The sequence below is a fragment of the Falco punctatus genome, assembly GCF_963210335.1.
Source record: "Falco punctatus genome assembly, chromosome: 4".
Classification (NCBI taxonomy): Eukaryota; Metazoa; Chordata; class Aves; order Falconiformes; family Falconidae; genus Falco; species Falco punctatus.
Genome location: NC_137583.1, coordinates 104,238,404 through 104,262,699, shown reverse-complemented (window position 1 = coordinate 104,262,699; position 24,296 = coordinate 104,238,404). Strand labels below are relative to the sequence as shown.

General features: G+C 40.1%; 1 protein-coding gene across 14 annotated transcripts in view; it reads left to right on the top strand.

Annotated features, from left to right (window-relative positions):
• The window catches only part of RARB (retinoic acid receptor beta), a 334,649-nt gene that overhangs the window by 266,799 nt on the left and 43,554 nt on the right, over window positions 1–24,296 (top strand). For 12 of the 14 annotated variants that reach the window (XM_080385080.1, XM_080385078.1, XM_080385069.1 and 9 more), the window contains 2 exons: window positions 3–151; window positions 20,752–20,893. In XM_080385080.1, the coding sequence (XP_080241206.1) occupies window positions 3–151; window positions 20,752–20,893 (291 nt within the window). The remainder of the gene's footprint in view (window positions 1–2; window positions 152–20,751; window positions 20,894–24,296) is intronic. The other 2 variants (XM_080385070.1, XM_080385072.1) reach the window with 1 other exon arrangement.

The following is a 24,296-nucleotide window of genomic DNA, read 5'->3' as shown; positions in this document are numbered from 1 at the left end:
AGCAGTTGAAACTCAGAGCACCAGTTCTGAGGAACTTGTTCCGAGCCCTCCTTCACCACTTCCACCCCCTCGTGTTTACAAGCCCTGTTTTGTCTGTCAAGACAAGTCATCGGGATATCACTATGGTGTCAGTGCTTGTGAGGGATGTAAGGTGAGTGCCATCATCTCCCTTTCCTTTTATAGGGCCACATATCATTTTATAGAGGGGCAAAGCAATGCAGTTTGGTGTGACTTGATTGTCTCCAAATAAATCTGTATCTTCCTTGTGTGAATTAGCTCTTATTCATGAGTAAAGTCAAGTAAATGACCATCGTGCCTGGAATTATTTCCCTTCATAACTTCTTCAAAAGTATGTCTTTCAGGGACCTCCCTAAGTATTGATTACCATGAGAATGTGATCATAGATGCAGACATAATCAAATAGAGGGAAAACACTTTGAGACTCTTCACTGTCCATCTGTAGGTCAAGTATGCCCTGAGAACTCACATGGCCATTGACTGCTCTCAGTGTTTTTCTGTGTGCTGCTACCGCTGTGTATCCAGGGGGTGGAATCTGGGAACAGGATCTGATCATCCGTGAATTTTTGGCATGGCCTCTAACTATCTAATTAATCTCAAATCAGATTGGGAATTTGAGGATTAGCAGGTTAGTATTTGCGAAATTTAATCTGGCAGACTACAGTGCTGGCACATCTGCTAGGTGCTTTCCAGTGCTGTGGTTGTCAGAGCATGAATTGACTATCCATAGAATGCGGTAACACAATACACTGTTCTAAAGTAGAGGATGTCTAAAGACAAGATATACTTCAGAGAAGCAATTTCAGCTACACCATGTGTGTATGGCAATAATTAAAGGTGTACACACAGTGAATAGTATGCCTGCAAAGAAGAAGGTAGTGCGAAAAATGCTAAAGAAAAAGTATCATCACATGCTTTCATAGTTAACTTTATTAGCTGTGGTACTGTAGCGCAGCTTTCTTTTTTAACAATTAAAGACCTGTGATTTTCGTCCTTCAAATTAAAATAGTTGTGTGGTGCTTAGTAAAGTGAAGATACTAATGCATGCTGAAAATGTGGTATTTGCTATATCTGTATAAATGAAGTTATTAGAATGAATTCATAAAAGATATTTTGCTGGTTTGTTTTTGTGAAATGTTATAATATTTTTCAGATACTGTGCAGTTAGCAATTTTTACTTTATCCTTTGAACTTGCAACTTCTTCTATGCTACTGACGTTTTGTAGTGATGTAAAATATCATAGTCCTGGGTTTGTGTCATTAGGCAAAAAACTATAGTATGGAGTGTGGTTTCCCCCCTGTTTTATAACTGTAGATACTGAAGTAGTGAAAGTAACTATTTAAGCTCACCTCAGTTTTAGAATCTCCTTCTGGTATTGAGGTTTTCCTTGGATATCATGTCCATTTTTTTCTTTTGGATGCCGCAAAACTATCATTTAACTGTCTCTTAGGAAGAACTGTGATAAGAATATGCTGTAGCTGATTTTATTGAACAGGAAATCTCATCATACTCAGATGCTAATGTACAAATGGTGGTGTCATTTGCTCACCCCACACGTTCCTTCTTAGCACAGAAGTAATTGCAGACTGTGGCAGAAAGGTCACATGTCCCTAAGACTTCATTATTTTTGAAAGATACGCAAAAAAAAAATACAGTTTTTATTGGCAGGCTGCAAAGCATTTTCAGAAATAAAGTGAGACCATACTTGTCAAAATACATGAAGAAATCAGTCTTGTAATGTGTTAGCCATTATTCAACAACAACATGTTCACTTATGTGCTAATTTGAAAGATGCGGTAATTCAGCACTTAGCAATAGCTGCTGTTAAAAGGAAAAAAGTTATGTACAAAACCTGTCAGTCTATGAGAAATAATATTCCAGAGCAGTAACTTGGCTGCTTGAGACTGGTAATACTTGGGTTAGTTAATGCTAGATCTTCCAACAAATTGGACTGGGATTTTATGAATCTCTTCCACTGTTTGAATCAACTTCCTTAGTGAGTGCCAGAAACTGGCAAAGAACATGATGAGACCACTAAGTTAACCAGTGGTCCCTCTGGTGCACAGTCATGTACTGCATCTCCATGCAATTTCAAAGAGCTTTATTTTCTTTGACATTTGGAATTTCACTGAAGCTCAGCAGTGTGTTCAAAAGCTGTTGGGATGGGGAGAGGCAACCTCGCTTACAGACAGCTGGATTGCACAAAGCTCATTCCATAAGAAGCTAGACTAAAATATCAGCCAAATCAAGCATTAATCCTCCTTTTTTTCCCCTCTTTTCTGACCTTGTTGCCATTTTCTCTTTCTTCACTCCTATTTCCACCATTTCTTTCTTCACCTGATTATCAGTCTCTGTTCTGTGATGTTAAATTCTCTCCTTTTTCCTCCTGCATTGCACCTCCTCTGCTATGAGGTCCTTTTCTCAATCTTTTCCTTTCTGACTCATTTACCTTTCCCTTCGAACTGCTCAAAATCTTGTTTCTCAGGGGAAATGAATGGAAAAAACTGCTCATATCATACTTATCTAATTAGGGCCCTGTTCCTTTTGGTTTTCTGTGCTGCCTTTCCCTTGGTTTTCTTTCAGTTCTCTGTTTCCTTCTTTGCCTTTCTCCCTTGAGCTCCAGTGAAGCTGCCATCACAGTGATCATTAGCAGTCTCCATCTAGTGCAAAAGGACAGCTTTGTGTCCTCCATGTTTTGGGTTGCTAACTTGGACACAGGGTTCATGATGACAGAACTTCCCATCCTCTCTCTTCATGACATCACCAACTGTAATCTCATGGTGTGCAGTTTTTTCAGACATCATGCCATGATGATACCATTTTTGATCTGCAACATTGTAATTCACACGATTATTGTCCTTTTTCCTTCAGCTGCCTTCACCTTCAGAATGTGCCTTTAGCTGCCTTCACTGTTAAACCATTGCTGTGGTCTTCTCGCGTGATGATTAAATTGGTGCCTTCTCCTGTCTTTCCTTCCCCTTTTCCCACTCACTGTCATCCTGGGACCTTATTCTTTTAGGTACCTGGGAACAACCTCCTAACCTTTGCTGAATGCTTTCCCAGTATCCTAAGCACCCTTTTTTTAAGTGATCCTTCTATCTTACTCATTACCAGAATCTTCAGTACTGTGCCCCACTAGAAAGACTGTTCTGTGGCTTGTTTTGATATACTAGTTTTTTAAGGTTTTTAGGGGCTGGACAGAGTATTTAATAATATGCACTTAGGAACCACAATAAAAGTTTTGGAGCTGTCTAAATAATTCTAAGCTATCTTTGTTTTCTAAGTTTAGTATGTTCATGCTGAAAATGTTCTTTGTGATTATAGATTTAGAGTACTTGACTTCTTGCCTTCCAAATTTGAAATCTGGGAACTTTCAGAAGGTTGATGTCCTAAACTTTTTCTCAGTTTGGTCAGTTGAATTCAGCAGTCAGGCTCTCTCTGGTGTTTTAAACTGGGGTTTGGGTTTTTTTAAATCATGGCTTTGTGTTAATTGCTGGCTGTTATGCTGCAAAAGGCTGATGTGCCTCATAGCCCATCAATGTCTTTGTGTATGTATTAGAATCTCAAAACCAAACTGGTCTACGCAGTGCACTTGTATTTTGTAAGCAAAATGCCAGAGGTAGTCCATTTTTCTATGTATATAATACAGTACATTGACAATATTCAGCTTATTTGCAACTTTTCCATTTTGTAAACTGTGTGGCATTTCAGAGGCGGGGTCTGGAATCTACTCATGTGTTTCATGATCTCAGTTAAAGATTTCTGAAAAAGAGATTTTTTTTTTTTTCTCCCCCTGGTGTCTGGGTGTTGCTACATAGCATGCAAACAAATTCCATACAAAATGAACAACTTGGATTTATGCAGCCTGGTACAAGTGGTTATAGGGCTGGCTGTCACCAAAAGCTCAGCTCTTTGGTCCTGACTTGGCTTGCACTGTAGCCGGGTTTGCAAAAATGGAGACTGAGAGTAGCGCGCTGGATTCCCCACACAATGTTGCCATTGTGTGGGCAAGGAGGAGAAGCTGGTGTTCTGGCAGCTTCAGCTGTCTCTGAAAGCCCTGTTGCTTGTTCTCGGCATTTAAAAGACAGCATTCCTCTGCTGGCAGTCCTGTCCAGATTCCTGGCTTAAATTCGGTGGGCAGCAAAGTTGCCTAGAGCTGTTTCAGGAGAGAAGACAGCACAGCATGTAAGAGGGTAGGTTTACGGTCCAGCAGTTTTGTCTGAATGATCAAGGTGCTTCTCTGCCTGTTGTTGATGCTAATAGACAAAAATGTAGATAAAGCTACTTCAATACCAGGCGATCCCAGGTTGGCTTTTATCATAAAAGAAGAATAGCTTTTCTCCCATCAGTTTTCATATAAAATCACATCTAATGTGTGATCATTAAATTAAAAGGGTAACCACATTTACTATATTTTCAAACATCTTCAGCTATGAAAATACATTTCTTTGTTTGACACCTTCCTGACTCAAACATACATATATACACACACACACATAAACATCTTTTTTTTTATTGCAAAGACTTTAAGCAGTATGAAGAAATAGGCATTGATATATACCTTGAAGTTTAGGTTTGTAATTCTGTAGGACTGACTCCCACAATAAAGATGAGATACACATAGGAGAAGAAAAGAAAAAGAGAGAAAATTAAACAGTTTTTACTTTTTCTGGTTTTTCTGATCCACGTGGATATTTAGCTTGGGAGAAAAGCTGTCATTTTCTTACAGCCTTATCTTACCTCCAGATGCAGTGGGAGGCAGTCTTACCACTCAACTTCAGGCCCAAAATTTGTTACCTAAATTTGAAGACTGTGCTCTCGCTGTAGTCAGTGGAGAGAAGGAGCTCCTCTTAACGGCTGATTCAGAGCATCTAAACTAGATTTACTCTGGGTCACCCTCCAGAGCAGCCTGTCCTCATGGGCCATTGGGTTAGGTGCTGAAAGCACAGCTGTGTTAACATTCTCCATCGTGTCCCCCATGGTTATGTCCCTCTGGGCACTGAGAGGGTTGGGGTTCCCCTGCTGCAGGCCATGAATCCATGATCAGCATCAGTCAACAACAGATTTACAAAATGCTGCTGACAGAGGGTGGCTTTAGTTTTCTTATTTATTTGAAGTTTGATGGCAAGGATATTATGCTTTGTTCTGCAAGAAAAGTTGATGAGTGGCCTAAAATATTTTAGAGATTGTCGTAGCAAAGTTCCCTTTATGGAACAGTATCCTTTGGGACAGATGCCTTTTTCTTTTAATAATGCCTCTTAGATCATGTGAGGACAGATTTGCATTTTCTTAGGCAGTTCTGGGATTGTAGAGGGATCTTAAGCAGCAGTTCTTTTTGATAAGACCACTCTTGTACATGTTAGCTTCTAGCTATAATATAATTATATTTAAGCCTATATTTATGCCCCTTTACTGGGAATTAAAAATCCAGACATAGAATTTTCTCAATTACCTAACGCTAAAAAAATGAAAGCAAACTTTATAAAATCAGCTAATATTCTGTATATTTGTTTGGCTTTGCTTTCCTGGCATGTTTTAATAATCTATAACTGAAACAAAAAGCAAGAAAAGTAAAGTTGAAAATATGTGCACAGTATGATTTGTATCAGGGAAAGAAGTAACATTGTTTGCAGCAATGCAATTGTAAAAGCTTCAATTGGTTCAAAGAAAAATACAGATCAGCTTGAATGATCAAGCTGTATTCGTCTCCATTTAAGCTGTATTAGTAAGTGACAGTGCCAGCAGTGGAGATGCATGCTGTCATTCATGCACAGCTATGAAAAATTCCTCAAATCATAGAAAATTGCTCCTAGTTTCAGCTAAATCAACAATCATTTTTTAGAAGGTGAAAACATATTCTGAGATGCATTTCTGCATACTGTTAATATCATCTGATCTTAAACTGTAAAGTGTAGCAATGCTTAAAGCCATTTATTTGCAGAAAGCAGTGCCATATGCAGAAAGACACTAAATGAGTTGCAACTGATTTAAATGTAGCGGAAACCCTGGAATTTTTATATATATTTTGTAGTACCAGAAAAGACCTGCTCGCTTTAATGCTGTCTTCAAAATTTTAGTTTTTGAAATAACAAAATGAGGAAAGCCAGATGTCCTGTGAAAAGCTGATATCTGTTTCAGTTAGTTCTGATTTAATGTTTCTCTTTGTTTGGAAGATAAAACTTTTGCCAGATACTGAAGTTATTTCAAATTTTTGAAGGATAGGGAAGCATATATTTATTGGAAGCCCACTGAGAGCAAGTAAACATGATGAAATAGATGGGACCAGGAACAAAAATTCTGTCTTACTGGATATTTTAAAATATCTTTCTGGGTCGTGTGAATGACATGAATGAAGAAAAAATATTAATCGCTAACCATGACAGATAACAAAAATTAAAATTGTGTTGTGCATTTGAATGCCATATTTGATTTCCAATGCTGTGGGCCCAAGTTGTGTATTATATCTCTGCTGTTCCCCTGCACTGGGCTTCTGGTGCAGAGACAGATAAAGAGCAGCAGTGTCTGTAGGGATATATAAGCACAGCTCATCCTTCTCTTATCCTGTGCATTGCTCTCAGTCATAGACCAGGAGTTCATCTTAAGCTGTGAGAATAGTTGTTTTTACGAATTAATTTGTTTCTAACAGTGATGCTGGTGCTATAGAAGCACAGACATCATCCCAAATTACTTTCTAACTGTGCTAACCACACTGCTCCAGTTATTTGTGAGCACAAGGGCAAATATCCTATAGAAACCGGAACTGGAAACTGCTCTCTTATTTTGCATAAACTGTCAAATAATGACATATGATTGTTTGGCTTAAATCTTGCACTTCATTCTCGTGCAAAATTCCTGATACCATTAGTGAAGATTTTCTCAAAAATGAACAGCAGCATCAGGCTCTTAAACCATGATGCAGTGGTGACCAGCCACGTTTTGGGGCACTGCTTTGCCATGCTGTGCACCTGGAATGTTTCTGGCTGTACCAACCTCTGCTCCTCCTGCATGCAGCCATCTCCCATGGGCAGTTTGGATGCAGCTATCCTGTTTCGAAGGCCAAAACTGACTAACGTAGAGGTGGACTTTCATGGTAAGTCAGCCAGCCCATGTGCCCATGACTGTTCCCAAGAGCATTTCCTAACAGAGATGTAGTCTTCATGCCTGCTGACCATACATATCTTTTCAGGCTCTTTTGCCAATAACTTTTCCATAACAGCTACAGTTTTTTCATTAGTAGTAATAGTAAACTCAAATTATTGAGTCTTATGCTTCTGGCAGCGTCTGTTCCTTTCTATAACTGAGAATGCACACCATAAGAAGAAGAAACTTCAAATTTACATGTGTAGGTGCCAGTTGTTATTGGAGTTGAATCATGGTTTCTCACACCAAGGTCAGTACTTGTGCTCGTCACATTTCTATCCAACTTTTACCTGTTCATAGTTGTTGTGGCTTGTTAACAGATGGCTGAGGGAGAGCTGAGGCTCACACCGGATCTGTAACATGCTCATGGTTTACAACAGCTTCAACAGAATTAAGTAAATCATATGTATGTGTAAAAGTGCTGTCTATGCAAATCATGTCGTGACACACCAACCAGAGATGCCAGAAGCAGGTGGGCTGCAGTCCAGGCTGGAATGCTTACCCGCTCAGAAGTCCCCTGTTTTGTTTGCAGTGGGTATGGAGCATGTTTTTAATTTTCTGTAAGTAGGTTCTAATGGATTTTACTTTTTCTATTTTCCTCACTAGAGAGGGAGAAAACACTTTTATTTTGTTCTCATCTTGTCAATCTATTTCATAGCTGTCCATTAGTTTAAGGACCACATGTGGCCTTTAATTATAGATGTGGAGTACAGCGTGTAAGGGCACATCCAGAAAGTTTTTCCAGTATAGGCAAAAATGCAGCTTTTCACCATGTTTAATGCAACATTTCATAATATGATCTTTTAAAGTGTTGTTTGTAAAGGTAGTTCAGCAGGTAAGGAAATACGAATATCTGAGCAAACATCTCAGAAATTACTCTTCATATTTTCTAATAAAACTAATACCGTACCGTTTTTTTAATACTATGCCATATTTATTTATGCTTACTGAACAGCAGTTATAGATGTGTAAAATTACAATGAACTAGCTTTTATTTTCTAACTATGGAACTTTTTTTAAAAAGAACCTGGTTAATGAGACATAGAGAAGGGATACATAAGCAGTTGTTCTGTTGAACTGAGATTTAGGATAGCTTGCTGGACCCCATAAGGAAGTGCACTGTTTTCTGTGGAAGAAAGGGGGAGAGTAGAATCATTTGCAGAGTGTGGTTCTGGCTGAGTGTTGACTTCAGTGCTGGTGAGATGGTTGTGGTAAGTGTTCTGCTTGCTTTAGGCATCTTTTGAAATTGTACTTTGTGTTTTTTCTTATTAAGTACATAAAGATTTTCTGATTGTCACTGTTTAGAGAAGTAAATCCAAAGTCAGGGGGGTTCATAAGTGTTCAAAATGAAATTATCCATTATGTAATTCTGTTCCCTTACATATTCGGTAGATATTCAGATGCCTTTTGTTTGCTACTTTTTTTGAATTTATTTTGAAAGATGTACCTATCTGTATTTTCTGGTTATTGTAAACCATCACCCAGTTCATAAGTGGTCAGCTTGCCAATTTGCAGAAATACTTTGATTGCCCTACGAAAGTGACCTTCCATTGCTCTCTGTGATTACTGACTGACCTACTAATGGAAACAGAGGTTCTTTCTAATCCCAAATGAAGTATTCCTTTGAGGAAATTTCCTGGAGGGGTATTTTCTTTAGTTTCCTCTGGCAATGGAGTGCAGCTGATTTTGCAACATGGATCCTAAAGCTGTTCAGCCTTGCAGAGCTGCTCTTTGTGAAATTTAAGTCTTCTGCTATAGCTGGGAAGACAGTTGGATGCAGTTTTCCATGTTTCAGTTTCCAATACTGTCAGCTTTACAGATTCTTTCTTAAATTTGTTTATTGTATGCAATCTTCTTTTTCTTCCTCCTGTAAAAGAAAACAAATGCCTTACTAAAAAACCTTCCATTTTTTAGGAGCCATTCAAAAAATCAGAAACTGCCAAAGTTAAGATTATACCTATGTGTCTGTCTTTTGCTCTTTGTATCTGGATTTTGCTATCATCTTTAAGTATGGATACGTTGTTTCTTAAGTTCAGTGCAAAGGACGTATGTGTTGTGCCCTTCCTGTTTTATATTATTCTGATTATTTCAGAGGAACGTCCCACATACAGGAGACACCTCTAGGCATGACAGCTGTGGAGCTCAGTACTCCACTTACAAAAACTTGTAAAGTTAAAGAAACCTTGCATCCAATTCTGTAATTAGTAGTTTTGGTATATTGGTATAGTAACTGTTTAACTGGTATACTGCTGCAGCTGGTCTGTCAAATATTGTGTCCCCACTCATAAATTGTTTTTCCTTTTGATAATATGCAGGAGTCCCCACAAATTCCACAGCTCAACTCAGGAGACAGCTGTGAAGTAGAAAGACATTTTTGTGTATAAAGTCCCTTATGATTTCACATGGCCACAGTTAAAATTTCTCATTTAATATATTTCAGTGGGAAAAGTTACTATGCAATAAAAGCTGTATCATAATACCTATGTTTAAAGGGGAAAAGGTATATTGTTTCTGGATCGCCCGTCTAGAATAACGGATACATAAATTAGAAGGTGAGACATCAGTTGCAAGTAGTGCCAAAGAAATGTAGATTTGATTGGCTGTAAATGCTGTTGGTGATTTCACTCCAGCTATAGCAAACCTCAGCGACTGCTGGGGACCCTTCCAGCTCTGGAGGGGAGAGCCAGCAGCCCCCAGCCACAGCACAATAGCAGGGTCTGCCATCACCTGGTGGCAGGGAGACTGATCAAATGCTTATGGAGCAAGTTTGTTCCCATTTCAGAGTCCCTGTAAAAGTGACAATTTAATGGGACCCATTACTATCAGCTATGTCCGGTTCCCTCTCCCTCCTCCCAGGTGCTCCAGGGAAAGCAGAGATTTATAGCCGTGGTGCAGCCACTCTAGCGGGCTACTGTTCACTCCTCCCGCGAGTGTCCCAGCTGGCAGCTCTCCAGGTGAATATTCCCAACAGGTCTTCCCTGCCTCTGGGGTGCTTGCCTTGCTTTGGAGAAATATAAACTATTAGGTCCTTGCTTCAGAGTGCACTGTGGTCCTCATGTGCTTTCTGCTGGTCCAAAAGAGTGGCAGTGCTCCTGAAGATTTAAGCAGAGTGTTTCAGAGGAAGCTCTGCAGCCCATCATTTTTTAGATGAATGAGCACCACCACTTTGTTAGCTTTTTTTTTTTTTTTTTTAGGGGGTCATGGCATTGCTCAAGTGGTGCTGTAAATGGTCTTAAGCAGTCCACATTTATCCATAGTGATGTACAGTGACTGCTACGTGTATAGAAACAAAAATGAAAACTATGTATTTTTTTGAAAGGAAAGAAGAAAGAGAGCATTAGGTGAATAGGAGAGATGCAAGCATAGCACCCAGGAGCCAAATGGATGAGCTAACTAAAAAGACCTTTTATCTTATCCCAAGTCCATGTGATTTTTGTAAACTGAAAGAATGATCGTCTTGTGACTATATGAGCTCTGTGCTTGAATCTGGCCATTGATTAAAGTCTGGCAGGGGAGGGAAAAAACAGGAAAACATCTTGCTAAGATTTTCCTGTGTTAGATTAATCAGTCCTAGTTCATTCACTCATCTCTGAAAGGTCATGTTTGCTTGTCGTCAAAGTTGCCCAGTCCCAGACTCTCCCTTGCTTCCCTACGGCTTGGCTGAATGAACAGTGGTGCCCAGCACTGGGCAAGGTGGAGGCAGTGCTGTGTTTGTCATGTAAGCTGTGATGCTTTTTCAGCATCTCAGCGTGATTTTGTTGGTGTTGTAATGAGATACATATCTCCAATTAGTGTTACCTTAAGAGTCCTTCCTTACAGCTTGGAATAACTAGTCAGTAGATTCCTCTGGCTCTGTTTGTGCAGTTGCTAATCCCTTGCACTGGCACAGGCTGCAGTTCATCCACCTTTCGCAGCCTGCTTTTGCATGTTGTTGAGACCATTTTGACCGTGTGTACTTTGACTGTGTACAGGAGCCAGGCAGATGGGTATGGCCACCATCTCACTCTTAAAAATGGTGGGTTTGCCAAGCCGGTCCAGCTCCAACTCATCCCTCTGCTGTCGCCTTCAGTAATGAGTTTCAGCTGCAGTGTAGAAAGGTAATTTTCCTTGACTACTGCCAGTACTAGAGAGCCAGACTTGCATGTTTCTGGCATGTTTTTGGGTGTTTACTTGAACTCTGTTTTCTAGTCTCCAGGCATCCAAGTTTCACTAAACTCTATGTTTTACAAGGTTTTAGTGAGTAGTTCTGTATTAGCAGAGTTTCTTTGTCACTGAATGCGGGGGAATGAGAGTGTAGCAGAAAGTAGTAAGTACAAGATACTACTTTTGCCAGATTTCAAGAGATCTGATACAGCATATTTGTTTAGACATCAACTGTCAAAACTAAGTGAAAAAAAATTGTGGGGAGATAATAAACATGTGTTGATGAGTCATTCAGATAGATGCCTGAAAAATGTACCAGGAAGGATAATGCTCAAGACATCTGGTTTATTTTGGCACATTTATGTCCATGTTCTTTCTTCTGAATATTTTTAGGTTGCTTTCTGCATTGTTTTCAGAAAATTCTTCTCTGCTGCGGATCGGGCACATTTTAAATCTACTCCCGGGTTGGACAAAAAGAAAAGAAACATGCTGGGTCTTGAAGACAAGCGGGAGCCGTGCTGCGGCACAGCCAGAGCCAGCCCTTCACCAGCCATCCTGGCAGGTGGATGCTGGGCCAGCACCCACAGGCACCCACCCAGCTGGCTGGGCTCAGGCTGGGGTGCTGCATTGGCTCAGGGTGGGTGGGGAGAGGGCAGGGAGCAGCAGGCTGTGCACGGAAACTGTGCAATTCCCTCTGCTAGAGCAAGGGGAATTGTGCTTCAGCCAGCTTGCAGGCATATATAAATATTTGTGGCATAGTTTGCATTATGATTTCAGCTGAGCTGTAAACATTTAGTTGCTGATAGTGGGTTAGAAACTAGCACCTCTATAAAATTCAGACGGTGCAGAAATGCAGGGATTTTTATATTGGCTGACGATTAATGAAAGTCCCTGTGCCTCTTCTGATAAATAACTGTGGTGCCAAATATGTGGGGGAAGTCTGCAAGCCTTTGTGGTGAAGGCTGAGAGGGGAGGAGGAGGAGGAGGAGAATGATGCCTGCCCGTGTGGGGAATTTCCTTGGAGCATGCACATACCTTCTTTCTCACATACAGGTTTGTGTTTGAGCTTGTCCTTTCCTTTAAATGTGTTTTCATCCCTGCCAGCAGCTAAGTGGAGAGGCTAATTTGAAAGACTACTACAAGTAATTGCAGCGTAGTAATTGCATAGCTAACATGAGTCTTTTCCTTGTCCTGCCTGCTGCAGGAATCTGCGTGTCACTGCATAGGTATAGCTTGGTGGGGATTTTTTGTTGCTTTCCTTTAGGAGGTCTACTACTTTGTTAGAGTTGCTGTTGCTTAGCTGTCTTTCCTTTGTCACTCTGAAAAAAAAATCCCATGTATGTGTAGTAAAATTGTAGCATTGTCCTTGGAAATGGCCCCCCTGCTCCAACCACCTGAAAAACCAATAGATAAAAACAGAGACCCAAATTACGAGCATAAACCAAAATCAGTATTACATTTTGGGGATAACAATTTGGAAAGTCTTTCCTGGGACTGTGCTTCTATGCAAGAGAGCAGCTACAGAAATGGTTTGGAAAAGTGTCATTCTTTACAAAGAAATACTGCACTTAATTAATTCTTGCTCCTGGGAGGTCAACCTGGGGCACTCATTATTGTCTTAATTGGTGATATAAATCCTGAGGCACTGGAGGGGAAGAATGTGAAAAAACGATGAGCAGTTAACAACATAGAGCCTTTTGGATGAGCACTAGCCAATTGTATGACCATCCTAGTGACATTTTATAGTTTTATTGGGTTATAGGTCTGGTCCTCCACAAATTAGGTTAAAGAGAATTGATTTGCATAAACAAAAATATAAGAAAATAGCAAAATGCAATAATTCATTCCTGAGTTCTCCATTAAACTGTGTGAAATAACTCAGTGCACTACAACTCAGAAAAGCATTTCTTTGATCTCCTGTTATTCGTATTCAATTATATTCATTACTCTTCCCATCTGGAGTTTCCTAGCAGGCCAAAAACCATCCTACAGACATTACTGAAAGGAAGTTAACTGTAACTTTTTAATTATATACATTTCATCTCCTTTTTTTTTTTTTTTTTTAATTTGAAGAAAGCAGATGGAAGTGCATACCAGCGCTTTCCTCTCTGTTTAAATTACTGAAGTGGAGAAGCAGAAAATCTCAGCCGATCATTCCCCTCACATATTGTTTCAAGGTGATGACTGTTCTGTCTGGAGACTTTGACATGTTTGCTAGAAAGGTCAGGAGTTCAGCGAAAATTGAAATTGTGAAGAAATCTGTGTGTAGTCTTAGGGATGTTGTGGTACCCTTGCTAGGGAGATCTGGTTGCTGCACATTTGTAGAAAATTGAACACATCTCCCCTGTTTCATCAGTAAGCTGCCTCTCTGCCAGTTGGCCAGCAGAAGTGTTTCAAACTCCCCAGAAAAAAAAAAATCAACGTTTTTATGGTTTGGGGCATGTTTTTAACATTAGACCAAGGTTTGTGGAATGAAAAGATGTGGTTTTGTGAGGCACCATGAAAAATGGGGTTTGTTTCCAACCTCACCAGTGGCTAATGGCTAATCAGCGTTAGTAGCCCCATGAATAATTTTGTTCAAGTTCAGTCACCAAAATTGGGTTTCTTTTCCTTGCCCCCTAAGCCCCACAATAATTTTGTCACCTTAGAAACTATTAGGATTTATCAAGTATGACCTGCTTTGTCTTTGTTGGAGAATTTTTTGCAGTTGCAGACGAGTATCCCTATTTAAGTAGCTTAGCTTATCTGCCTGTCCCTGGCTTCTGGGCCTTTTTCTTTTTCTAAGGAATGAGAAAACCCTGAAATCTTTCAAACTTTTCCATTTGTGTTAAAATAATGAAAAGAGAATAGACCTTTTTTCCCCTTAGTGGGTTGCTCTTAGGTCCACAGGTCTGTAGTCCTGTATGCGAGGTGTGAGATAACACCTGCTTATTTTTATCAAGTGTTTTGAGCTCTATTGATTTAAAAAAAAAAAAAAACAAAAACAAACAAACAACAAAACCAAAACAAAATCCCCTGCTGTCAATAGCAAATTTGGGTTTCTTCAGCCATGGAAGATTACGGCTGCTCTTCACCTGCAGAATAAATGGTTAGACATGATGAAATGTGGATGGCAAGCAGAGAGTTTCTGTTGGAAATAACAGGAACAACAGACAAACAGACAAACCCAGAGCACTTCCCAGGGCAGGCTGGTGCCCAGCCCCTCTGCTGCCACGTGCCTGGCATCTTTAGGTGCTCTCTACAAGCTATTGACATTTAATGGCATTTATTGGTTTGTTTTTGCAAAGATCTGCCTGTCCTGCCCTGACATACATCATCAGAACAATTTCCCTGCTTCCTGGCAGTGAGCCTTCCTCTACTTATTGTTGTAGCTGCTTCCATTTTGTGCCAGCGGTGGTTTCCAGCCACAATGTCAGACAATTAATTTGTTTATTCTGTAAGCCGTGACTTCCAAAGTGTGATAGACAGTGCAGACATCCTGGAAAAGTGCTGTGCAACTGGGAATATGCTCATTTTAGCTTTCTTTTAGATAGCTGCTTTGGCACATTTCATTACTTGTGGGGGTCTTGTGTTCTGGCTGCAGCCATTTTGCAGTGGCTTTTGTACTATATGGAGTCACTTAACGGAATATGCTGGGGCTTTTAAGTCTTTTATAAGCCTGTCTGTGCAATTCCAGTTGTGGGAGTGCATGTTATCAAGGCCTTTCAGGGCAAATATTCCTAGTTAACAACTAAAAATTGTGTGTCTCTGCCCTAACCTGACCACTGATCATACCAGGATTTTGAAAGGAAGGGGTTTTTTGTTCCTTGATTGCTACCACCTGTAATAAAAATGTTGCAAACCGCATTTATTCCATGAATGTACCTGGGCAATTCCCCATACACAGAGCAAAGTGGTTTTGTACAGATCTCATCACTAAGAGAGACCTTAAATGTTTCTGTTGATGCTCCAGAGATAGCAGGAATTAAGTCCTTACCTTGCCTAAGTACATTTTATGGGGTTAGCAGGGATAGAGGGTAATGTGAATGATTAAAATAAATAAACTGAAAAGAGGCTATGCATCACAAACAGATACGTTTTGTAAAAAAGGTACATATTTACACAGCCCCTATTTCAGAATAAAGCTGATGGCAGAGGTTTCAGGTATGTTGTGGGATGGATTATTCTTTTCGGTTGTTACTGGTTTTTATCTTTGCCTTTCAGAGCTCAGTCAGTCGGAGTTTATAAAGGACTGATAAACTGTACCATAGAAAAGTCCTTCCTACTCCTTTGTTTCTCTTATGATAAAGTGTCAGTATACTTCACTCAGAAGCTTATTTTGCAAATTTACCAAAGAATGGCCTTTAAATCTTTCGGGAGTCATAGCTGGCTGCCTGTATTTGGGGGTAATCAAAGCTGAACCAGATAAACCTAGCAGGCTGTTCAAACAGATTGGGCTTGCAATAGCCCTTCTCTGCTGATGACCCTGTCCAGGGCTTGCAGTGCAAGTTTTCATCTTGCAAGCCCAGTACGTCTGCAAATAAGATTTGGCATGTCCTACGCTGGCAAAATATTTTTAAGATGCTGTTGTGATCAAATGACCCATGTCTTCATGCGTTGTGCATAAATGGAGCTCTAAATGATCCAACTTGCCAAAATCAACAGGACTGTGAAGGAGGAGTTGTATAGGTTCCCCATCAAATATGTAAGGGTAGCAGTTCATGCTCACAATTCTGTAAGACTTCATAAGCTTAAACGTTTAACATTATCTAGAAGGCTCATCCTTAATGAGTTCCTTTGTGTTCAGGTAGCCAGTGGCATAATGGCATTCAAAATATTACTGAAATAGTTAATATTCGCTGTGGGCACTGCTGCTCAGTACTGAACTCTTTAATTTGACACAATCAGCGGCAAACACTACAAAGTTAAGTGGTGCGAGGGATGAGGTAGGGTTTTTTGGTATTGTGTTCAAGTTAGATTGACTAAATAGGTTATTTAGTTCTAAGCAATAGACCTAGTAAACTGGGTTTATTTGCTGCTTGATACATATGGTTTCACATATCACTCTCTGCTTTCAGTGCAGCAGATAAGATATCAACACAATTAAAAGTGAAAAATAATCTGTCTGCTCTGCCAGTGGTGGATGCTCAGAGAACACACGCTGATACAATAGATTTCTGAATAATTTATACTCAGCATTTTTTCCTTGCACTCGGTAAATGAGGACACCTAATGTGGCATGGTCAGAGTGATATTCTATCTGTCATCCATTAAGATAACAAGATTGGTGGGCCTGGGCGGAGTGTGGTGTGGTGCACAGAAAAGATGAGATTAAAAATTGAAATGTTTGTCCAAAATGCTCTGTGTAAAGGATGCTGATAAAACCAGCTCAGAAGAATGGAATTAATTCAGAAGTGTGATTTCTGCAAAGCTTTGTTTGTCTTCACTAAAATAAAAACACAAGATCTATGTTCCTTTCAAAAGTTGTGGATAAAAGGAACGTTAGAGCAAATCACTGTTTCTGATAGGACTTCAGTAGCTTCCTCTACTTTAAATTCAAGTACTTTGTAGGTGCTATCGAAAACAATTATGTATGACAGTAATGCTTTATGAAGCTTTTTTTATATATATTCATAAGGCATTTTAAATTACAAAGAAAGAACCATTTGTGCTTGTTTTTTGCACAGAAGCATCTCATCTCCTGTCACAGGTTGTTAATTTGGATAGGATGCTAAAAAATTTGCATAAAAAATTGGTCATGTAAATATTCAGCCAAACAGATTCCTTTTGAGGTGAATATATTATACGTAGTAGCTTGTTTTCCAAGAGCCAGGAGGCACTGGAAATTGATTCATTTGTAAGCAGTGGTGGTTTGCTGTCTCTGAAGTTTCTGACAACTTTTTAAGGTTAGGTCACATTTGGATTTTCTTGGTTTTGAAGAAGCTGTTGGGGTTGTGAGATCAGATGGAAGTCATTTGGCAAAAAGCACTTGGAGGAAAACTTAGGCTTGCTTCTAACTTTGTTATTCTAACAGGCCAGTGTATTATACCTGTTCTATCTGGAACCCAGCCTTGAAATGGTTTAAATGTGCTTTTCTGTTTTAACTGGGCAGCAAGTACCTGTTCTGCCCATCCCTGTGTCCTGCAGGGTTTTCTCTTGCTGCAGAGCTGCAGGTAACCAAAGCAGGTGGGTCCAAACCCCCACAGAGGGACAGACAGGAGACTGCCTGTTTTTTTAGCCCAGATTCAGGAAATGTTTCTGAGTATGACTCTGCTTGCAGTGCCACCCAAAACTCGTGGCCGCACGGCACCAGGCTTACAGAGGTGGAATGGGAAATCAAGCCCCAGTGTCCAGCAAATGCTCCTCGCCCACTATTGCTTGAGCTCCTGTCACTCCCCCTATGATGGCTTTGGTTTGGGGTTTGTATGCAAAGACAGGACATGATATTTATAATGTGGGTGTTTTTCTTACAGCCTGTCTGGAGGAAAATTTAAAGATCAAATCTGACGTACTGCTGAGGTTAATTTTAAAATGAGCTTGCCACAAACCTTACTAGAAATAGTATCCCAGTGTTGTCTTATGGAAGAGTACTTGGGCACTAGGCACTAACATACTGTTGAGAAATGTGTTCTGAGTTTTGAGCAGGGCCACGTTATGCCTTTTTTCACCTGAACATTTTATGTAAACAAGTTCATTTTTATTTCTATTCTGTGAGTAACCCCAGGAAGAAAATCAAATACAGGTGTTAAAAAGTAATTTGTAAAACAACAGTCTGAGCTTCCACAATTAATATCCTCATCTATTTCTTTCACTCTGTGCCTGTGGAGGTTAGGCTGTTGAAGAAAATAGTCTCCATTTCCACCTGCAGATTTGTTTTTTCCGAGTTTGTTCTTCCTGAGCCTTTTATATTAGTAATGACTTCATGAATGCTTTATACTTGCTGTCTGCAGAAGCTGGATCACCTTTTTTCTGTTGGGCTGTGTGGTCAACTTCATATGGTAAGGACTGAGACAGCCTCCTCTGCTTTCCTTCCTGATGGGCTGTAATTAAACACTAGGTTAAAATGATGCAGAACCTGAATACCTAAATATTAGAACAACTGATCAAACAGTGGGTGCCATTAGCTACTGCTCATATTTTGGTGAAGTACAGGTGTATTTGGAGGAGGCCTTTTCCTCTTTTCCCTGTATTGAGTGACACTTTTGAAGCTCATATTTCATTTCAAATAGTGCCTGTGTCTGTAAACTGGAAGGCTTTTGAGCATGGATGCACAGCAGCCTCTGCCCCAAAGCATATGCGCATAAAAAGCAGGCTTTGGGGGCTGCGTTTTTTTTTAATTACTCCAGTTGTTCAGCTTGGTGAGACAGCTGCTGCACGAGAGGGTCATTTTTATTCATTTGGGCCATTTTGTTTCCTGCTCTGTCAGGCTGGTGGTAGGACAGTTATTCCATCAGTGACTGCGGGTGTTAATTTACGTGCTGCTCCTGATTAAGCTGGGGTGACTGCAGGGGAAGCTACCAGTCTTGACGTCCCTTACCTCTTTCCAACTAAAAAGCAGTGACCGAATAAGCCATATAGAGACCCTTGAACCAGCACAGCTCACACTTCCTGGCTGTTGAATTAAACCAAAATAGATGCTATCAACCCCTCGCTGTCCTAGTTAGCATCATCAGCAATTACTACAGAGCCAGGCGTCACAATGGGAAATACCAAAGCAAGAAAGCAGCAAGTGAAGTATTACCATACATTTTCTTCTCAGCAAGTAAACAAAAGTACGCACACTTGCCATACTTTCCATTCCAAAGATACAAGGAGTGTTAATGATCAAAAGTGTGGAATATAAAATAGCAGTGTTATTGATAACTTAAAAGGTTTTAATTGTCTAAACAAATAGCTTTAAATTTTCCTTCTGTGCCCAGTAGCTTAAGGAAAAGAAAGAAGCGAAGAGATTTTATTTACCTCTTTGATGATGTGTTAAGGATCTTCTAAATCAGAAGAGCTAACCTCAGGATGAGGCTTGCCTGTGCAAGAGCTGCAGAAAACTATTGCCAGGGGTTACGTGATTAAGGAAGCATTTTTCAGTTCTGAGTGAATTTGTGGTATTTTCATAACATTAGCATCTGCAGCATGTTGGGTGTGCAAGGAATTTACGACCAGCCCTTACTGTGCCTGCCCTACCACTCCCTGATCATATGGCCAGAAACTCTCCCAGTTAACTCTGAATGATAGGGGGTTTGGCTTTTGAACTACTCGCATATCTCAGTGAGTCCTTCTAGGAGAGCCAATTTTATAGCTTACTGTGATTGCATCTTTAGCCAAATGCATTGTGGGAAACAGAGCTATCGTCTGCGGCATCAAGTTTGCCACTTCCCTGTAGGGTGTAAACATGGCCGGTTGAAGAGTTTTAACCTCTCAAGCCCTCCAACAAATATTAAATTGCCAACTATTCCTCAATAATGCTATGATGTTGACTGAAATCTGACCCTGGTCCTTGCTGAAATGATTTTAAAAATCTGAGTGAGAGGGTTAAATAGTGCTGTAAAATTTCCAAATGTCTATTGCAGAAATACTTTCGCTGAATATCTGTGAGTTGAGCTCTGAAATGCTTAAAGTATTGCTCAGTTTTTTCCTTCATTATTATATGATATTATCTAAAGCTTGGGTTTTAGTGCAGATAAAGAAATTAACTAGTTTTTTGCCCTCTGTCTGTGCCAGCTAACCTTGTAATTTATCGCTGGTTTTCTCTCTTCTACTTGCTGAAGGAGGAATCCAGTCAAATGGTGTTCCTTAAGTACAAACCAGACTCTAGTTCTCTTTAGTTTTTGTTCAAGATCATTGCAATTACTTGATTATTTTCACAGCTGTATCTGAATAAGAAAAAAATGCTGTAATTGGCAACTTTTACAAGTTCACAACTCAGTAACTTGATGCTGGAACTCTTCCACCTGCAGAAGTCTCATTAATTGCTGTAGGAGTTCCAGCAACTAAGAGACCTGGGTTTCAAATTATTTCTCTTTTTATGTGCAGCCTTCGAACTAGAGAATCTCTGCAGTAACAAAAATAGGCAGGACCTTTAGGCTGAGAGCGGCTGTCAGTTGTTGGATGAGTGTTTGAGTTTCAAGTGTATCTGTTAGGAAAGCTGTTTACCCAACTCATTACTACATCTATAAGCCCAAATCATTTTTATTTGAGCTTTTTTGTAAAATCTAGGACCACATTTCCTGAATGCTTTTACTAGTTCTAGTTTTGTTTATTTTGGCCTTAGTTTGTGTTATTTAATTAGTTTTTATTAAAGAGATGAGTCTTACGTTGCACGAAAGAGTACTAAATTATAATAGGACTGAGTCTTTAAAGACGCCATATTCCAGCCATAACTTTGAATTTATTTTGTAATTTTAAAGGAATGTTAGTTCTCTAAGGGTTATGGGAAGCTCAAAAGTTTATTTGTTTTCTTTTTTTCTATATTTCAGGGCTTTTTCCGCAGGAGTATCCAGAAGAACATGGTTTACACATGTCACAGAGATAAAAACTGTGTTATCAATAAAGTTACCAGAAATCGCTGCCAGTACTGCAGACTACAGAAGTGCTTTGAAGTGGGAATGTCCAAAGAATGTAAGTTGTTCTCAGAAGCAATTTATTGTTTGTCACATCCTATGTATGTGTGGCAATCCCAAGGGAGAAAAATATTATGCAATTATGTGACTGAAGCCAGTGTCTGCATTCATATGCAGGGAAAGGAATAGGAATTTTGTACACAACTTCAGACCTGTACTTTACAATCTTCTGAGTCCTTAACTTCACAGCCTAAATGCCATCAGCTAAGAGATTTTAGTGCAACAGGCTGCCTGTGCAGCATGGCCACCTTGTGTGGGTGTTTTCACCAGGTGTTCTAAAAGAACAAACCAACGAGATAAGTGCTTTACGATTGGGTTGTTTCCCATCTGCTCTAGAATGGCTTCTTGGGACACGGGTGTAAGAGGAACAGCGCTGGCTTCTTAAGCTTGGTTTCTGTCCTCCCTCTGCCCTGTAGACTGGCGTATGGCTTGGCTGGGCTTGGTGTCAGCCCAGGCTGTCATTTCACAAGGGCTTCCCACAGGCTTTTGTGCAGCAGGCAGTAGCCTTCTTCAGCCTTACACCTTCTCCCTCACACCAATGCAGGTGCTTGTGCCAGAGGTCCTTCTTTTGGCAGTAGTGCCAGTTTGTGCCATTTTACAAAACTGGTGGTATAACAGCCTTGAGTCTTCTGTTCATACTGGTTGGAGCCTCTCTGAAAGGTGACACAAGCTGGCAAATCTTCTAAACCTGCACGGGCAGTATACCTGACTATGTAAAAGTGCTGCCAAGTGCACAAAAACCCAAAGGATTTTTCTCTCCTTTTCTACAAATCTCTGGTTTGCCCTGTGAATCAACATTTTAAAATATTTAGGTAGAAATCTGTGATTTTTCTCTTTTTCCAGTTCATTGATATCCCTGTCAAGCATGGAAATTTAGCTAAAAAAGCCATTCTCAAATCCCTATGGGATTTCTCAGTTTTGATTGGAGTGATTGCAGTAGCAAAAAAGTCTTTGGTATAGTGATTTTTCTGATTGTTGAGGGGTTTTACCTCTTGCCAGTGATGTTCCTGATTTCAGTAGGTCAATGCCAGTAATAAACATTACAGAAATTTGCAGTGTGTGCATAAGAGAGAGGGAAAAATTGCCCAGCACCACATCTTTAATTCACACACGGGAGTTCCTTGGAGAGTCTTTAAGTCCAGAGGAAAAAAATTCTATGCTGATGAGAGATTTGTGACTGAACTGTGACTTCAAACCAGTTCTCATCCTCAGCATTTCTCCTTCCTGAATTGCATGGGACTTCCCAGTAGTTCCCTTCTCTGTACTTGGGTAGGAGCCAAAGAGGTCCCAAAGCCACACTGGTCCCTTCTGGTTGCATCCTATTTCTCTCTCCCTCCTTCTCCTTCCTCTCCTCTCAGAGGAACAGTGTTGAGGAGCAGAGAATGAGCCAGATACATCTTTAGGACACTTCATAGCGTTTCCAACTCCTTTTCATGGAAATCTGAAATTGTGATTATTGTAAAAGGATACCACCAAGTTTCCAGCAACTGGGGAAAGAGGTCTTAGGAATACTATAGTTTCACTATCCTTGTTGGATTTTCTAGTTTTCTCATGTGCCTGAAGTGCACTTACCTATTCTTATGTATAGATTTACTGGAGCAGAGACCATGATGGGAGTAAAGGAGAAGGTAGGCTAAATACAAAGATGTAGGATTGAATGAGGAGGATTTTATTGATAGGTGTTTGACTGCATATATATCTGTGCATGTGAAGCTTTTTTCCTTGATGAAAACAGTATAATGCAGTTTGGAAGAGAAGAAAAAACATTTTTCTCACCCGAGGGCTCGATGGTGTTGAATTCTTAAGGATTTTATTGCTGACGTAAAGTAGTAATCCTATTAAACACTGCAACGTCAGATCAGAGTAGGTTTTGGAAATACCAGCAGTATTTCTAACATGTTAACCAAAGTTACTTAGGGCAAAGTATAAAGACTTACTGCCTTTTAGGTGATGGATTGTTTTCTCCCATAGGGTAGCTGGAGCTTTGCCAGTAAGAATTAAGGTTTTGCTCTGCCTATTTCCGTGGGTGAACTGAGTGAAATTGCCCTTTGGCAGTTGCCTTTATCTCAAACCACTACAGGCACTGAAAGGGGGATAGCAGGTTGGAGGGGGATCAGAGGATACTGGGGAAAAGTTAGGGATGTCCTCTGGCTGCATTTCTGTAGAAGGCATTTGCAAAGGAATAGATAAATTAATTTAAATGTCATCAGTTTGAATGCAGTGTGTCTTGTCTTCTGGGTTTAAGAACTAAGTCTGAAATTATACCGTGTTATCCCTTCATAAACAGGAGCTTTTCATCTCTTAAGAGATTTAAAAAACTATTTTCTTATCTGACCTTCTTTCATACATGTCTCCAGGTTTCAACTCCATTATGTAAACAAAAGCACATTTGTCAGTGGGCTTTTTCTGACCAGATAGAGGTTTTTCTTTCCCCCCCGTACTTTATTCACATTTTGTTTTCCTGTCTTCTTACAGTTCTCTTACCTTGTAACATGAAAACCATGAACAAGGACAGAAAAAATACCAGGGAAATCTCACAGAGAAACAAGCATACAATGCTCAAACCAGTCCCAAACAGGGAGAGTAATCATGGTGGGCAGCTGCAAATAGGAACCCCAAGGTCTGTGGGGAGGAGCTAAGGAGGAGTAAATGCAGAATTTCAGTATACAGAATAATCTGGGCTTAAAAGCTACAGTCAGTCCTGTGTTTATTTGTTCTGCCTTTAAAGGGCATGCAAAAGTGCTTGCATATGTGACTCCTTTTGAGCTTAATGAGCCTTACACACAAACATCAGAGATGAGATGAGATGAACTGGCTGCCTAGCCAGTGTGATAAGTAAGGTTTTAAGAATGGAGGCACAATGTTTTGGAAGAGAAGAGATACTGAGCATTTCTTGTATGCTTTTATCTTGTTTTAAAGAATAAAGTGAGATGATGAAGGAATGCACCAAATTTGCATTTCTCTATAGGTTGTTTTGTTCATGTAGGGGAAAGAAAGTTATCTTTGACTATGTTACTACCTAGATCTGATCGAGAGAGGTCAATAGCAAGGCTGCCTCCAGGGCAGCAGTGGAGCTATTTGCCTTGTGATAATATCTGCAAGACCCACTGAAACTGGATCCCACTAGTATAGGGACTGTCCTTCATTGTGCAGTCATTGTTGCAAAAAGTTTGTGCTCCAATAGACAAGACAAAGGGTGTGAGGGGAAACGACTTAGTGCTGACTGTCTTATCATCCTACAACAGGGCAAAACTTGAAATAAAGCCCTGCTGTCTTTCATCAAATCCCCCTCCTTCAGAGACTCCTGAGCTTGTGTCCCTGTAGCCTGAGCTGCAGCTCTCAGTGCCAGAGCCTGGAACCAGCCCCTCCACCAGCACTGCATCAGGTTTGGGGTTTGTTGT